The sequence below is a fragment of the Macrotis lagotis genome, chromosome 3 (assembly GCF_037893015.1).
Source record: "Macrotis lagotis isolate mMagLag1 chromosome 3, bilby.v1.9.chrom.fasta, whole genome shotgun sequence".
Taxonomy (NCBI): Eukaryota; Metazoa; Chordata; class Mammalia; order Peramelemorphia; family Peramelidae; genus Macrotis; species Macrotis lagotis.
The window spans coordinates 217,675,541-217,693,521 of NC_133660.1; the positions used below are offsets into that span (position 1 = coordinate 217,675,541).

At 33.0% G+C, this 17,981-nt stretch overlaps 1 protein-coding gene across 3 annotated transcripts in view; it reads left to right on the top strand.

Annotated features, from left to right (window-relative positions):
• Positions 1–17,981, top strand: part of TRMT44 (tRNA methyltransferase 44 homolog) — a 112,160-nt gene that overhangs the window by 14,755 nt on the left and 79,424 nt on the right. For 2 of the 3 annotated variants that reach the window (XM_074229855.1, XM_074229853.1), the window contains exons 2-7: positions 932–1,043; positions 4,506–4,725; positions 9,526–9,594; positions 10,910–11,017; positions 12,051–12,122; positions 16,911–17,017. In XM_074229855.1, the coding sequence (XP_074085956.1) occupies positions 932–1,043; positions 4,506–4,725; positions 9,526–9,594; positions 10,910–11,017; positions 12,051–12,122; positions 16,911–17,017 (688 nt within the window). The remainder of the gene's footprint in view (positions 1–931; positions 1,044–4,505; positions 4,726–9,525; positions 9,595–10,909; positions 11,018–12,050; positions 12,123–16,910; positions 17,018–17,981) is intronic. The other variant, XM_074229854.1, reaches the window with a different exon arrangement.

Consider the following 17,981-nt stretch of genomic DNA (forward strand, 5'->3'; position numbering starts at 1 on the left):
AAACTTTAGTCAAAACATTCCCACACTGCCCACATCTAAAACCTCAACATCTTAAATCTATCACCTGTCTATCAGGAAGTAGTATATTTTATTAATTCTCTACAGGTTTAGTTGGTGATTGCATTGGTTAGAGTTCTAAAATCTGTCAGTGTCATTTGTCTTTCTTAAAAGATTGTTCTGGTGTTGCTTACTTCATTTATCCCAGGTATCTCTGGGATATATATCTTTGTCACAGCAAAATAGCATTTCATTTTCCTCATCTGCCAGAATTTGTTTAGATGCTTAATTTCTACTTCTTTGGAAACTACAGAAAGAACTGCTATTAATATTTTTCTACAAAGAGATCCTTTCACTCCTCTTTTGATCTTTTTGGAGCAGCATGGTATTGCTAGATCACAGGTCATGCATAGTTTAGTTTCTTTTGGGACATGGTTCCATATTGTTTTCCAATATGGTTGTACTAATTTAGAACTCTAGCCAGTATGTTAATGAGTCAGTTTTAGTTTCTCTAGCATTTGTCATCTTGTTTTTTTGGGGTGGTATCGTCATCATTTTCAAACTGATTGGTGTGATGTGGAACCTCTGAAGTACTTTAATTTCCTTTTTATTATGTATTTGAAACATTTTTTAATATGGATATTGATGGACATATTCTTTTAAAAAAAATTTTTTATCCTTTGATCTTTGAGGAATGTTTTTTCCTTGTGTATTTCTTATTCATATATATAAATAAACATTGTCTATATGTGTTCATATATGTATACATTATATACTTTCACATATATTTTGAAATTATATACTAATAAGAAACTCATGCTAAGATTTCATATACATGGTTGAAGATGAGATAGGTTTTTATCTGTATCATTTCTGATGAGGGTACACATAAGCTGTTTTAAATAATCACAACATTCCGCAATTTTTCCCCCAGATGTCTTCAATGGAACTGTAACCTTTTTGCCCCTGGAAGGAGAACAACATTTAAAAGTTAAGAAAAGCAATATCTATCAAATCCAGCTTAGACATATCAAAGATGACGAATGGTAAGAACCCTTAGAGAAATCCACTTTTTCTGTTATTGTATTGACTTTTCTGAGACTCTGTTACTTTGAACATTCCATGTCACTTATCTTTATTATTTGCAAAAGCATATCTTTCCTTAGATTCATGTTGTAATATCAGTAAAATATTGTTCATAGTATCATTCCAATCTTTGAATTCCTATTGTACCTGAACTACTACCAAGTAATTTTTATTTTGGACTGCATTTGTGGTTTTGGACACACAGAATTCTTGTATAGAAACTTTTGTAGCATTGTAGCCCGGCAGTTCATCTGTACGTCATAAGCTTAGGAAGTTGATAGAAGCTCTGAAAAATTTAGTCATTTGCCCATTGTCACATAGCTAAAATGTTTGGAGGTAGAACTTGAACCTGATTTTAAGGCTGTAATTTTTGCCTGTTTTAGCATGTTGCCTCTGTACTACTTAATTAAAGCCAAATGATAGCTAGGCCTGGTGGGGCCTTACGATAGGATGATGTTTCTGAGGAAGCTGAGGGTTAGCAGATTGCAGGAGCTCAGAAGTTCTCTACAACAATAGACTAAATCCTATTCAGTATCTGAGCTAAGTTTGGCAGTTCATCAAATATGGTTAGCCCTCCAGTGTAGAGGACCAACAGATTGCCTAAGGACAGGTAAACTGGACCTGGTTAAAAAAAATCGAGCATAGAATTGACTCCAAGAATGGCAATTGACTTGGCTAAGAAAGTGTACCCACTTCCCAAGACAAATAGAAGTAAACAACACAAATTATGAAAACCCAAATCACTTTAAAAAAAGTTATTTCAAATATTAAAGTTTCATTTCCCTAAAAGAAAATGCTTAAGGACTTTGGCCTGATCTTATACATCTTTATATAACCCATAGTTATAATACTGTCTAGTAATTTAAAATTCATTAAAGATTTATGAGAAGGGGAATGATGCCTTAGGAATATTATTTTGCAGCTGGGTAGTGAAAGAAGCTAGAAGAAGGCTGACCAATTAGGAGGTTATTATAACAGTGTGGGCAAAAAACGGTGATGAAGATGTGAACTTGGGTAGTGGCTGTGATTCTAGAGACTCCAAATATTCCCTTTGCTAGTAAACCTATTCATATTGTTTTCCTTGTTAAAAGTATGAACTCTTTTAGGGCAAGGATAGCCTTATTTTTATATTTTGTATCCCCAGGACCTGTTTTAGTGCTGGGCATATAAGAGTTGCTTAATAAATGCTCACTCATTTTATTCATCTATTGAGTCAGTATTAGATAGTTCATATGTTGGAATTTGTTGATAATGTTCCATTATGGAAAACTTTCCATTATCACCAAGGTGGCCTTTTGTAACATAAGATTTTCCTGGGTCAAAGTCAGTATTTAATCAGTAGCCTTTTCAAGCTTCTTATCTTCTAAAAAATATTGTGGTGTCAGTGACATGATTGGCCAAGTTTATATGTTTCTTCTTGGAAGAATATCTTGGAAAGAATATTAATGGAATTGACTTAGATTTTTCCTTTCTTTAGTAAAGCATGATAAAGTTTTTTATTCATTTTCTTATGAAACTCTTAATTTACCTCAAGAGCTTCTGAATATGTATTTGGTTCATTTTATCAGTAGTACACAGAATATTATTTTTTATTAATATTCATTTATAAAAAATCTTTGAGTTCCAAATTTCCTGCCTTCCTTTGGCCCCTCCCACACTCATTAAGAAGGTAAGGAATATGATAACAGTTATATATATGTGAACTCATATAAAAAGTATTTCCATATTAACCATATTGCCAAAAAAAAAAGGAAAGAAAAGTTAAGTGAGAAAAGTATGCTTCAGCCTGTTCATGATTTTCTCTCTCTGGAGGTGAATTTTTCATCATGGGTCCTTTGGAATTATATTAAATCACTGTATTGATTAGGGTAGCTAAGTCTTTTTCCATTTATCATCAATATCATGTTATTGTTTCTTTGTTCGATGTTCTAGTTCTGCTCACTTCACTTTGCAAACGTAAGTTTTCTCAGTTTTTCTGAAACCATCCTGCTTATCATTTTTTATAGCATAGTAGTTTCCATCACAATCATAAACTACAGTTTGTTCGGCCATTTCCCATTTGATGACATCCTTTAAATTTCCAATTCTCTGCTACCACAAAAAGAGCTGCTACAAATATTTTTATTCACATTAGATCACTTTCCTTTTTCTTTGATTATGTGAGAACATTTTTAACAAATAGCAAAATTGTATCAAGGAGCATTTCAAATTTATATGTCTAAATGACTATTGTCATCTTAGGATGTAATACATTTAATCCATTGTTCATCTTTATTGCCATTGTGTTACTGTGCAAAACATTTTTGGAAACTCCTCTTTTAGGACTTCCTTGGGTAACTTTGAAAACTCTTTTCTAATAGAATGAAGTGAGTCTGTCTTATAACCAGAGTGTGTTTTGTGAAGCTTTCCATTAATGCCTTGTAGTGTGAAGTTGAGCTTAAACTTTCAAAGACTTTTACTTGTCTGATATAAATTCTGGTAGAACTTACAGAGCTGGGGAGTCTTTGATTGGAATTTGAGGCAATTGTACTCAGAAATGGAACAAGCAATCTGGAATTTGACATTATAAATTTTTTACAGGTCAGCAGAGTGAGTTTCCAATCATCTTGACATATTGTACAGTAAGCTACATTAAATTGGTGACTTTACTCTTCATAGCCTCTCCTGAAAGACATCAACAGAAAAAAATATTAAATGATCATACACAAGCTTATGTTATTTTAGAGGCTGGCCAAGTGGGGTAATGTTATAAGGCTATGCATTAAAAAAATTTAATAGAATTCCAAGAACCAAATTGGCACAGAATGTCAAAAGAGAATGAATACATTCTGCTTTTCTGTGTGTTTGTTTTCCTTTGTTAGATTTAAAATAGATTTAAGAGTACTTAAATAAGCACTGACTATTACTTAATTCAGAGGATTTTATAACATTTACAGAAGCTATGGTCCCTGTCTCCTAGGCCTTCAGTCCCTTGGCAAAATAAGATCAATTCAAATAATCTTTATGCAATATATTAACATGATAAGTGTGTTAAAGAGTTAGAAAATAGATGACTGTGAACTCTTGAGGGAGAAGCTGGTATTTAAGTTGATCATTAAAAAACCTCGAGTGAGGAGACATGTCCAAGCCTTGGGAATCAATGAGAACAAACATATGGGGCTTGCAGAACATGTGTCTGTATGATAGGTTCCACAGAGTGGTCCATTTTTCTGTAAGTGTAATAAGTGATAGGAGATGAGGTACCAAATTCAGCAGGGCTTCAGAGGGAAAATATAAGTCCAGGATCCAAATCATTTTCATATTTGTGGCAAAATATTATGTCATTGTAGTTTTTGGTTTCCCCTTTTGTGGAAGTAAGTGCAAAATTCCAGAACATATTCTCTAGGTAAACCTGTTTGTGTTTTTTTCCCCTTTTTTTAAAGGTGCCTATCTATGTTAGTTTTCTGTCTAGAAGGATGGGATTCAGATGGAATTATATATCCCAAATCTTCCTGGCTTGGAACAGAATTGTTGTCCAAATTGTCCAGATGGTCTGTGGAGAATAAGAAGAATGAATTTAAAAGCACTCTATCACTCATTTCACTTGTGAAATATAGTCAGATTTACCAGGAGCTCAAAGAGAAGTACAAAGAAATGGTTAAGGTAATTCTTTGAAAAGCAGATTTTTCTTGTCAATCTTATTTTTCAGTAAAGTCGTGCAACATGATGTCATAAGTTTTACAATTAGAGCTGTGCATAATTTCAAATTTCAAATTCAGATTGTAATCAAGAAGTATAACAAATACTTAACAGTATACATATCTTTACATGTCAGAGGGATATGTGGAATTCTGTCAGCCACCTCCTTGTTTTATTTAAATAAAGACAACATGTTAACATTTGTATAGTTCTCTATTATTACCAAACATTTTTACACTCATTATCTCATGTAATTGTCATAGTAAATTTAGGAGAAAGGTAGATATTATTACTCCAGCTTTACAGATAAAGAAACTGAGGCTCACTCCCTTAAGATCACATGCCATAAATTGGAAGGGCCATGTTGGAACCCAAAAACTCTTAGTTGAAGGCATTTTCTTTTTTTTTTTATTTTTCTTTTATTTATTTATTTATTTATTTTGAATTTTACATTTTTCCCCTATTCTCTCTTACCTCCCCCCAGTCCCCACAGAAGGCAGTCTGTTAGTTTTTACATTGTTTCCATGGTAAACATTGTTCTAAGTTGAATGTCATGAGAAAGAAATCATATCCTTAAGGAAAAAAAATAAAGTATAAGAGATAGCAAAATTACATAATAAGAGAACTTTTTTTTTTAATTAAAGGTAAATAGTCTTTGTTCTTTGTTCAAACTCCATAATTCTTTCTATGGATACAGATGGTATTCTCCATTGCAGAACCCCCAAAATTGTGCTGATTGTTGCACTGATGGAATGAGCAAATCTATTAATATTGATCATCACCCCCATGTTGCTATTAGGGTTGTACCATGTTTTTCTGGTTCTGCTCATCTCACTCAGCATCAGTTCATACAAATCCTTTCAGGCTTTTCTGAATTCTCACCCTCCTGTTGTTCCATAACATACTTATACCACAGTTTGTTCAGCCATTCCACAATTGTTGGACATTCATTCAATTTCAAGTTTTTTTAGCCTACCTTTTTTTTTTAAATTAATTTTTATTAAAGATATTATTTGAGTTTTACAATTTCCCCCCAATCTTACTCCCCCCCCCCCCATGGAAAGCAATATGTCAGTCTTTACTTTGTTTCCATGTTGTACCTTGATCCAAATTGGGTGTGATGAGAGAGAAATCATATCCTTAGAGAAGAGACAAGAATTCTAAGAGGTAACAAGATCAGACAATAAGATATCTATTTTTTTCCTAAATTAAAGGGAATAGTCCTTGAACTTTGTTCAAACTCCACAGCTCCTTAACTGGATACAGATGGCACTCTCCTTTGCAGACAGCCCAAAATTGCTCCTGATTGTTGCACTGATGGAATGAGCAAGTCATGAAGGCATTTTCTTCTATTCTTTGTTGTCTTTCTGTTTACTAGTATCTAGTACTAGTTTAAGTGGTGATGATACTCTCAGTTTGGCATTTTTTCTAACTCTTCAGTGCTTCATCTGCACTTTCTCTATGCCTATATTTCAAATTTGTTGTCAGATTTTATTGTTTCTTTGTAGGCAGCATCTCCCCCTTCTTACAGCTTCAACTCCTGGTCCAGGCCCTCATCACCTCTCTTCCATCCTATAACAATAAACTAATTAGTCTCTCTACCTTAAGCCTCTCTTCACTCTAATCTTAACATTTCCCCTCAGTGACCAAAGTGATTTTTCTAAAATGTAGATAAGACCCCTGCTCAATACTTTCCAGTGGTTCCCTGTTACTTCTAAGATCAAATATAAACTGTTCTGTTTGGCATTTATAGTAATAATGGGACCTTTCCTACCTTTCCAGCTTTTTACCCTCCATGTACTCTAGGGTCCAGTGACTTGTCATTACTGAAACAGAGCATTTTTCTCTCCAGGCTCTTTGACATTTTACTGGCTGTTGTTCCCCATGCCTTTCCCTTCCCTCTTGTCTCTTAAGATCCAACTCAAGGTGCACCCTGTATAGAAGAGCCTTTCTTGGTCCCATCTAATGACCTTTCATCTACTTTGAATAAACCTTTTACATTCCTAGGTATCTACATGCTGTCTTCCCCATTGAGTCAGTGTTTTCCATGATGGGAGAGCTGCTTTGTTTTCTTTACTCATGTCCTCTGGACTTCATACAATGTCTGGAACCTTATAAACACCTGATTCGTGCTTATTTGACCTACTGTCTAACTAAAGAACGAAAAAGCATTGGAATTCTTCGAACATAACAGCATTTGAAGCTATAGACATTGTGAAAATAATATACTTTTTTGTTTTTTCTTAATTTAATAATAGAAAAAGAAGCAACAGGAAGTACAATATCATGGTTTAGAAAGTCTGATATAATTATTCTTTATTAGCAACTCACTCTCTGGGTCATGAACTCATGTTAGAATCTCTTTCCCTCAGTGAAGAATAACGTTAATCAAGCTGTATGTTAGTCAATATAATAATCTTTATTTGTATAGTACCAGATGTTTCTTATAAGTCAGGCTAGTCAGTAATATGTTATAACATAGAATGTTTGTGGGAACACATCTTCTCCCCCATATCATTCATTTTTATCATCTCTCTAATTCTAAAAAATTCCAGTATGTCATGCTAAACTATCAAAAAATGTGCTAGGAAAAATAATAACAAAATTCATCTGAAAGAACAAAAGGTCAAGAATATCAAGAAAATAAATGAAAGAAAATGTGAAGACAGCCCAGCAGTTCTAGATTTCAAACTATATTGCACAGCTGTAGTCATCAAAATAGTCTGATATTGACTAAGAAGTAGAATGTTGGATCAATGGAATTGATTAGGTACCTAATTCACAGTAATAAATGACCGTAGTAACCTGATGTTTGATAAACCCAAAGATCCAAGCTTTTTTGAATAAGAACTCAACATTTGACAAAAATACTTCATAAAACTGAAAAATAGTTTCACAGAAACTAGGGATAGACCAATATCCCATAATGAAGACCAAGGTAAGATCAAAATGGATAAATGATTTAGACATAAAGGGTGATATACTGGGTAAATTAGGGAAGCATGGAAAAATGTACCTGTTAGATATGTGGATAAGGAAGAGTTTATGACCCAAACGAGATAGAGAAGATTATAGGAAATAAAATAATTAATTTTGAATACATTAAATTTAAAAAGATTTTTTACAAAATTAGAAGGAAAGTAGAAAACTGGGAAAAAATTTTATAGCAAGTTTCTCTGATATAGGTCTCACTTCTTTAAACATATAGGGAATTAAGTCAAATGTATAAAAATAAAAATAAGGGTTATTTCTCAGTTGATATATGGTCAAAGGAACAGGCAGTTTTTAGAAGAAGAAATCGGGGGTTGCTAGGTGGCATAGTGGATTGAGGTTTGGTCCTGGAATCAGGAGGACCTGAGTTCAAATTCAGTCTCAGACACTTGATATTTACTAACTGTGTGACCTTGGGCAAATCACTTAACCTCATTTCCTCACCAAGAAAACAAAACAAAACACAAAGAAAAAAATCAGAACTATCAATAGTCACATAAAAAATTGTTCTAAGTCTCTAGTGATTAGAGAATGTCAAGTTAAAGCAATTCTGAGATACCTCATACCTATGAGATTGACAGACGTGATAGAAAAGGAAAATAATAGATGCCAGAGGGGACTGTGGAAAAACTAGGACACAGAATTGTGAACTGATCCAAACATTCTGGAGAGCAGTTTGGAGCTATGTCCTAAGGACTACAAAACTGCATTTCCTTTGACCTGGCTATACTGCTACTAGTAATGTTTATCTTTCATTCTTGAAGAAGACCATGACATCAAGGAGGTGATGCCATGACAAGCACATGAATTGGATATGAGTGAGAGTGTGCCGTGCTAAGTCACTAGCTCCATTTTCTCCTCCAGAGTCATCTGGATCCAGTGGCCAGATATGGATCAAGACAACTGGAGATGGCCCTGGATGTGAAGCAGTCAGGGTTAAGTGACTTGCCCAAGGTCACACAGCTAATAAGTGTCTGAGGTTGTATTCAAACTCCTGTCCTTTTGACTCTCCAAGCCCATTGCTCTTTCTACCATCAAAATACCACTACTAGGTTTGTATCCCAGAGATCAAAGCAAAGGGAGGAACTATTTTTATAAAAATATTTATAGCAACTCTTTTTGTGGTGGAAAAGAATTGGAAATTGAGGGGATACTCTTCAGTTGGGTATTGACTGAACAAGTTATTGTATAGGAGTGTTATGGAATAGCATTGTGCTTTAAGAAATGATGAGCAAGAAAAATCTGGGAAGACTTACATGAACTGATATAGAGTGAATGAATAACTGAAGGGTGACCCAAAGAACATTGTACTCAGTAACAGTAATATGGTAGTGATGATCTACTGTGAAAGACTTAGCCATACTGATCAAGATAGTGATCCAAGACAATTTTAAAAGATTTATAATGTAAAATGCTATTCACCATCTGAGATCTGATGAACTTTGAATGCAGATTAAAGCACAACTTTAATTTTGTTTCTTTTTCTTGATTTATTTTTTGTCTGTTTTCTTTTATAGCATATTTAATGTGAAGTCACATGACTTCACAATGAAAACCTATCTCATATTGCTTACTTTCTCAAGGTGGGAGAATGGCAGAAAAAAGGAGGAGAATTTGGAACTCAAAACTTAAAGAAAAGTGATTGTTAATTTTTTTACATGTAAATGGAAAATTTTTAATGAAATACAAAATTCCAATGAAAAACATTGAAAAAGTCTTGTAAGTCTAAAAGTCTTAAAAGTCTAAAAAAAAATTGTTATTTATATTTTTCAGGTGTGGCCTGAAGTAACAGATCCTGAAAAGTTTGTATATGAAGATGTTGCTATTGCTACTTATCTGTTGGTAAGAACTTATTTAATGTAAGTGAATCCCAAGGAGCCAAAGACTTCAATAGCTTATTTTTGCAACACCGAAGCAGAGACATCAACCCAGCCGTTAGGATTGGTTTACTTTTTCCAGCAGGTTGATTATTTTTTGACTCAGAATTTTATATGAAGTAGAGCCATTAATTTATATGAGTATATTAAAATGTATTTGAATTTCTACAAATGTGCTTGAAGTATCAAGTGTCATGTTTGCACCAGGAAGCTAAGGTTGGAGGATGCTTTTTTATTCAGGTCCTTTAGAGTGTGGCTTAATGTTATTCTAAATGAATAAATATTGTATGAAATTAGTGTAAATAGAAAGATATTTGATGATTTCTCATTTTCTACACTATTTCCATTAGAAGTTTTGCAGTGTGTATATATGTATTTACATTTAAAATTCAGATGTTGAAATTTCAAGTAAGCAGCTTATGGAAAGAACTTTTGTATTATATTCTTACTGTAGGCATTACCCTATAGCCTTATGCCTTACCTCTTTTCTCCGCATTCTTTTTTACTTGGCAAATTAGCCGAGGTCACCTTTTGTCTCTTATCTACTCTAGATTAATTGTTTTCTTGGTTTATAAATTCTCTTAATACGTTTGAAAAATTATAGACATTAAAATTTAAATATTTTGGGTACTCTTCCAATTCTTTAATCATTATTATCTTAAAAACTCCTTATAGTTCAGTTCTTATCTTAGATGTGTCACATTTTTGGACTACTTATCTCAGACCATAGTGATTTTATTTTGTAAACTTACCAAGAACTTTATCACAATGTGTCTTTATTTTATATCACTTCATTATTTTATATTAAATGTTGTACTATTATTCTTCAGGCTATTAGAATTGCCTCACTTTTCAAAATATTTTAGTTTTTTTGGCTATCATCTCAAGCTCTGAATATGAAAGTCAAAGTCCAAATATTATGGTTTTACAACTGGTAGGATGCTGAGTAGAGGATGTTGAATATTAGTGAAGAGTTTGAATAAAAATAAACAGATAGGAGTGAATGTAGCATATGTACTGGGACATAGGTAGAGGCACAAAAGTAGGCAGACATGGGTGGGACAGAATATTTAGAATATTTATATTGTTGCCTAGTGAGTCATAAGATTTGATAGAGTGAAGCAAGATTATAGTGGACCTTGTAGTCTATGCTGAGGAATTTGAATTATTTCAATGAGTTTTTCTCCTCTGCTCTGTTCAAACATATTTTATATCCCAGAAATGATTTGACTTTGGAGAGACTTAATTAGAAACTATATTTTTCTCTCACCTCTGCTTAGGTTCTTTGGGAAGAAGAACGAGCCAGGAAGGGAATAACTAAAAAACAATCCTTTGTTGACTTGGGATGTGGCAACGGTCTTCTTGTTCATATCTTAAGCAATGAAGGGGTAAAATATATTATCATTTTTAAATCATGCTATTATGTTTTTAATTGTTTTATTATTTTTGTTATAAAGAATCAAACTCAAGGCTTATTTGAGTTTGTTGCAGTAATAAAAATATAAAGATAATGATAAAGTAAAACTCAATTAAAAGAACGGTTAAGGAAATGACAATTTTTAAGGCACAAGAAATTATGTACTCCCCCCCCCCTTTTCTTCCCTCTTTTTCTTTCTCTTCACCTCTTACTTGTTTTTGCTCCTTTTTTCCCCATTTTTTCCTTTTCTCCCTCCCTCTTTTCTACCTGAAGCTTTGATTGCTTACTTACTTCCTAATTCCTGGCTCTGAGGGTAAGAGTAAAGAACCAGGAAGTAGGAAGTAAGTAAGTAATCAAAGCTTACAGTAGGAAAGAGGGAGGGAGAAGAAGAAAGAGAGAGGAAATCTAGGACATCTAGTCATCTGTTGATTATTTTAAGTGATTAGCAACATTTGTTGTATCATTTGGTAACCAAAACTAATTGGTTTTCTAATCACTTAAAATAATCAATAGATCACTAGATTTTGCAATAAACCAAAGATAGAAAGTATATTTTTATGAGTGATTATAGTATTGATCTGTAACTTATGATAAGGCATTTAGTTCAGGTGGAAGATTATGAGAATCGTTGGAGCCAATTCTTAGATGATCCATATAGAATCTGATTAGCCAGGTGATTTTTTTTTTCCCTTACATCTACTCATCTTCATGATGGAGGTGCCTTAGTCTTTGTTGATGGTGATTGTATCATCCATGAAACAATCAATCAGAATACTCTTTCTGGTAGCTCCATTTAGATAAAGCCTCAATTTTAGAGGATTCTCTTCTTGTTTTCAATACTTTAATAAGTAAGTCAATATTGCTTTCATTTCTTAGCAGTTTTAATTTAGTATTTGTAGTTTAGTCTAGGTTTCTAGATATTTAATTTCTTGCTAATTTAGTATTAACTTTATTCTACCTTGTTATTAAACTAAACGTTTGATTTGACAAATCAAATATTTCAGCATCCAGGTAGAGGAATTGATGTTCGAAGAAGAAAAATATGGAACATGTATGGAGCACAAACTCAATTAGAGGTACTGACATTTTTTTTTATTTAAATGACCTTATTTCTTAGTACTTGCAGAAAATGAATGTATTTACAGTATAACAAGAAAGGTCTCCAATGATAATCCTCATTGGTCAGATCTTTGGTGTTCCAAGGATTTCTGCAGGTTGAAAAGGATAAAATTATAGATTCTTTCTTAGCTTTTATTATGAATTGAAGAAATTAGTGTTTCCTTTCTTCTGTAGATAATTAACTACTGTTCAGCTCATAGATACAGAAAAATCATGTTGATTTGTTACTGAAGTAAGCATAGATTTAACCACGGGAATCTGATGTGGCAGCCAAAAAGGCCTTTGCAGTGTAGGCCTCATAGAGAGGATAGAGTGTTCAAAGTGAAAAGGAGGAAGTGTTAGTCTCACTATTTTGTCCAGTCTTACATTTTTGTTGGAATCTTGAAATAATTTGTAGATTCAGAGAATGATCAGTGGTATGATAAGTGGAATCCATGGTTGTGTCACATGGTCATCAGTCAATAAATATTAAGTGTCTGCTAAATACTTGACACCATAAAATAAAATAAAAGGCATAAAACAAAACCTGTTCTCAGAGAACTCATGGCTTAACACACAAGCTACTGTGTACAGACAGATTGATGCAGCATAAATTGGAGATAATCCACAGAAGGAAGCTTTATAATCAACAGAAGTAAACTAAGACCCAAAGTAATTAAATGACTTTCCCAAGGTCTTACAAGTAGGATTTAGCAAGACTGATAATCCAGTCAAGGTCTTCTGACTCAGCCCATTTTTTTCAAATAAAGAAGTAGTGTAATATGGCAGAAAGAGAGTTGACTTGGGATGCATAAAAGATCTGGTTTTGAATCCCTCTTTAGACTCTTTTTCTCCATGATTTAAGTAAGCCATTTAACCTCTGACCCTCAGTTTTTTCCTTTATAAAATGAAGGCATTGAATTAGATAACCTCTTATGTCCACTGGAGCTCTAAATCATGATCCCATTAAATTTATTATTATTTACAGGATCTCCCTTCCTTATCCCAGGTAGTGACTGGGGTGATTCAGTGCATTGGACAGAGTATATAAATCCTGGGTACACTTCAGAAACATGTTTCTGACTTAAAAACAAACAACCAAAAAAATCAAGTCTGAAAGGGGCATTTTGTTTCCTTGAAATCTCTCAGCCTCCTATACAGCCACTTAACTGAAGACTCTTTTCCACAAGTAATTAAAATTTCATGCTTCACACTTTTATTTCTTCTATTCTTCTTTATTACCAGCTGAACTTTTAGCTCTTTACAAAAAAAGAAGGGGAAAGTTTTCCCTGATACTTTTTGTGTTTCCACTTTCTTTGTCATAAAGGAAGACAGGTAAAATCAACCAACAGAAAATATGTTTGGTAGAATTTGCAGTCTCTGTACCTTAGTCCCCTTTCTTTCCATTGAAAGTGTTGAAGTGTATATTTCCTCATCTCTCTGGGGGCCAGGATTGTTTATTAAAGGTGACACAACTTTCAACTTTGATTTAATATTCTTTTCACTTACATTATTCTAATCTGCTATGACTTCCTGATTTAGCTTACTTCACTGTGTATCTGTTACACAGGTCTTCCCAAGTTTTCTCAGTTCCTCCTCTTTGCTATTTCTTACATTTAAATTATATTTCATAGTATTCATATACTGCAGTTTTTTCCAAACATTTTCCTCTTGGTTTTTCAGGTTTTTTTTCCTGCTACAAAAAGCAGTAATATAACTGTTTGAGATGTATAGCATCTTTTTTTTCTGTTTTCAACTTTCTTAGGGTGTATGCTCAGCCAGTGGTATCTCTGGTTCAAAGGGTATAGAGAGATTGATGACTTATTGCGTAATTCCAAATTATTTCCCAAAATGATTTGGTCAATTTATAACTTCATTGACAGCATATTAATAGTATGCCTGTCTTCCCTTAGCCCTTCTAGCATTGATTCTTTCCATCTTTTGTTGTCTTTACAAATTTGTTGAATAACCCCTTTAAAAAAATCAGAACTTCTTGCTATGCTCTAGAACAGAAAACAATAAATACTGTGATTGCTTTCTAATCTGGCAATAGGTACAGAATATGTACTTTGAGTTATAGTTATTTGTGTGTGTCTCATTTTCCATAGACAGAAAAGTCTGTGAGATCTAGAGACCATGTCTTCAGTTTTGTATACCTTAAATGCTTAACACAGCTAATACTTAGTAGATATGGTGTTGAATTGAGTAGAATTGAATTGAAATTAGCCAAAAAGATAATGTTTTATTTAACAGAGAATATTCAGAGTAAATAATTTATTACCTTCCTTGGTTCTCTTGAAAATTGCAAAATCTTATTCTTTAATGGAGATGATTTGGCATAGGGATTGTTTCATTCTTTGTACTTCTCTTGTTAGCACCTGTGGCATGGCCTGGTAAACAATTAGGACTTAATAAATACTTTTTGGTTGATTAATTAATAGAGGGAATCCCTGTTAAAAGAAGGTTTGAGCTAGAGCATGGTTTCAGTTTCACAGATAGGCAAGGTCATCTAGTTCTGTTCCTTTCCTGACTCTTGAAAGCCCTTTACAATATCCTTGACTAGTGACCCCCTATATAATGGAGCACCTGATAGCTCACAACCAATCTTTTAATTTTAGGCCAGTCTAAATTCGAATTGTTTGTACATTTTTCCTAAGGAACACCAAACCCAAATCTGTCTCTCTACAAATGAATGAATCAGCATAATGAATAAGTTTGTATTTTAAGATGAAAGAAAACTTTTAAAAGACCTCTTTTTATCAAATCTCATTGTCACCTAGAGGACAAGTTGCTTTTGCTAAGAAAAAAAAACACCTGTTTATAATAATGTCATTATGAAAACCATAAAAAAAAGAACCTTGATTTTGTTTTTCTTCTTTGAGCTAAAAAAATAAGGTTGTTACAATTTTGTATATTCATTACCTCTTTTATAATTGTTTATGAGAGCAACAGGTGGGTTTTTGTTTTATAGAAGTGCCATTACATAAAATGATTATAAATTGATCACGGGTGATTATCTAAATGCAAATTGTGGCTTTACTCAGCCATGATGTTTTAAAGAGAAAAACAAGCCCGTGTTTTGAGAGTAGTAAAAGAACAATAAATACTACAAAAAATTTTGTTTGTCCTTTTCATAATATAAATATGTAAATGCACACAGACACATATGACATATGAATTAAAGATTATATTTTGATTTCCAAAGGACCTGAGAGATCATTTAGCCTATTTATATTGGTATTTAAGGTATGAGCCTTGTCTGCACATAGTCTTTGGTCTTAAAAGAGCTGACCAAATGACCATCTTTTTATTAATAATCTATTGACTTTATTAGTAAAATGCTTAAATTACCCAGGAACTTTGTGCCTTGAACTATTATAAACTTCACAGATAATTTGCTCAATCACACAGGTAGTCTTTCACAGGTAGTAAATAGCAGCATTTTAAGACTGATCATCTCTTAATCTATGCTGTTGATTGAGTCTCTTTGGAGAAGTCTAATTTAGTGGCAGGGAATTATGAGGATTTACACAGTACTTTGATTTCATCTTTTCAGAAGTATTTATTATAGTTTACTCGGACACTACTAATTTGATTAAATACAGAGCATTTATTATAAACCTAAAATGAAGGTGTGTGAAGTATGATGATTGGAGTCAGAAGTCTAGGTTCATATCTGAGCTCAACTACTTACTACCTATGTGCCTTGAAAGAAGTCAAACTCATTTGGAACTTGGTGCTATCATCTGTCAAATGAGTGGGTTGAGCTAGATGGTCTTAGATACCCCTTCCAGATCAAAATTCTTGAATCCCATGATCAACTTCAGTCTTAACTAATTGATGTCTGTCTGAAGTAGAATATATGGAAGATTGAGATTTCCTGATGTATTAACTCAGAATGCTAAGATTTGTTAAAGGGGAAAGTCTTAGAACAGCTGAGTGCTGGCATTGAAAACCTTAACTGCTGTAAGCAACATAGTGAGCCAAAGACTGCAGTGGACCAAATGAGTAGAATGAGGCATCCATTTTCAGACATAACTGATAGACTGATTACTTTTGCTTAGCCATACTGATGTGTTAAGAGGGAAATTTTAGCTGTGGGATGAGAAATTAATGGGAAGTGTCATAGAATAAAAAAAAATCACTGACAAAATAATGTTTTAAACCCCTCAACTACCGCCAAAAATATACTACTTTGGCATTGTTTGGTAAGTATCTAAAGTGTCTGTGTGTGTGTGTGTGTGTGTGTGTGTGTTAGAGGGGAATGTGGCAGTGGACTTGAATAGATGAGTATATTCTTGTAAAGCCTAGATAGAGTTGGGCTTTCATAGAAATCTACATTCTAATTTTTTTTAGAATTTTTATTTTTCATAAAGTAGCTTCACATAATAATATTGTCTTATTCTTTTTTCTGACTAGAGACAGGGAGTATTTATGTAATTTACATCCATAATTTAATCATTAGTCTCAACAAAACTGGGCTGGTATATCTGTTTTTTTTCTGCTAGACAACTCAATGTAGGAAGCATTATTTACCTTAATTTCAGAAATCTTGAAATTTGAATATACAGCTCAAAGTCTCAGTTGGTATTTAGTTTTTTCTTTTTATTCATATTTATCAAAGTAATAAATTTTTAAAACCAATTGGAGATCAATTGGCAGAAAAATATTTATAATTTTCATTCCTTTTGTATTTTTAAAACAGACTGGACATTTTCTTTAGTTTACTGGAAATTTCTTTTAACACAAATTATATTTTGTTTCAGGAAAGTGCAATCAGACCAAATGATAGTTACCTTTTCCCAGATGTTGATTGGTTAATTGGAAACCATTCAGATGAGCTTACCCCATGGATACCTGTGATCGCAGCAAGGTAATTAAACACTTCTGGTGTCATAAATGGTGATAGTATTTTGGATATGAACCATTTAAACAGTCCTATTTATTTTTAATTTTAATATGTAGTCTCTTAAATATTTGTATAACCTTTATGCATGTTCCTTTTAATAACCCCATGAAATAGGTAATATAAGTATTATTATCTACATTTTAAGATAAAGAAAATGAGTCATGAAAAGACATTTACCCTTCATGATTAGCATCTAAGCTGGAATCTGAGTCCAGGACTTTTGACTCCATGTTCAGTGTTCTTTGCACTATGACCCTCAGTTTTAGCACACATTTATTGACCACCTACTCTTTATAAGACCTTGTGCTTGATGCTGAGTGAGTTCACCAATGAATAAATATTGCCATGTTGAAATCAATATCCTTTATCAGATTAAAAATAATCTTGTTCTTATTTTGTGAGATAAGCCCTCTCCCAAGTTTGGGAGGGGGGATTAATCACCATCAAAAGAAAAAATATGTACTAATAAATTAAGTTCTTTAAATAGTTTGAGAGATTTATGTCCTCACAATCAGAATTCTGTATTAGAGATAATTTTTGGTTCTACGAAATCCTAGTAAGCAACTTGATTTGCAAAAAGTTATTTAATAGTATATAATAGGTTTCTAGGTCCTTCTTTATGTAAGGGTTTTTTCTTACAACTTCTTTTTCATTATTATAGAATTACAATTCAATATCATAGAATAAAAGCAGAATGTTAATGTAATCTCTTGTACCTATTTTAAATTTATTTGCCCATAGGTCAAAACTTTTAGGAACCAACAGAAAAAAATCTTTTAATTGAAATTTTATTTTATTTTTCCAATTGTATGCAAAGCATTCATCTTTTTCAACTCATATCTATTTGTAAGTTTCACATTTTTCTTCCACCCTCCCTTCTCTTTCCCCTCCTTGTGGCGGTAAACAGTCTGCTAAAATTTGTACATGT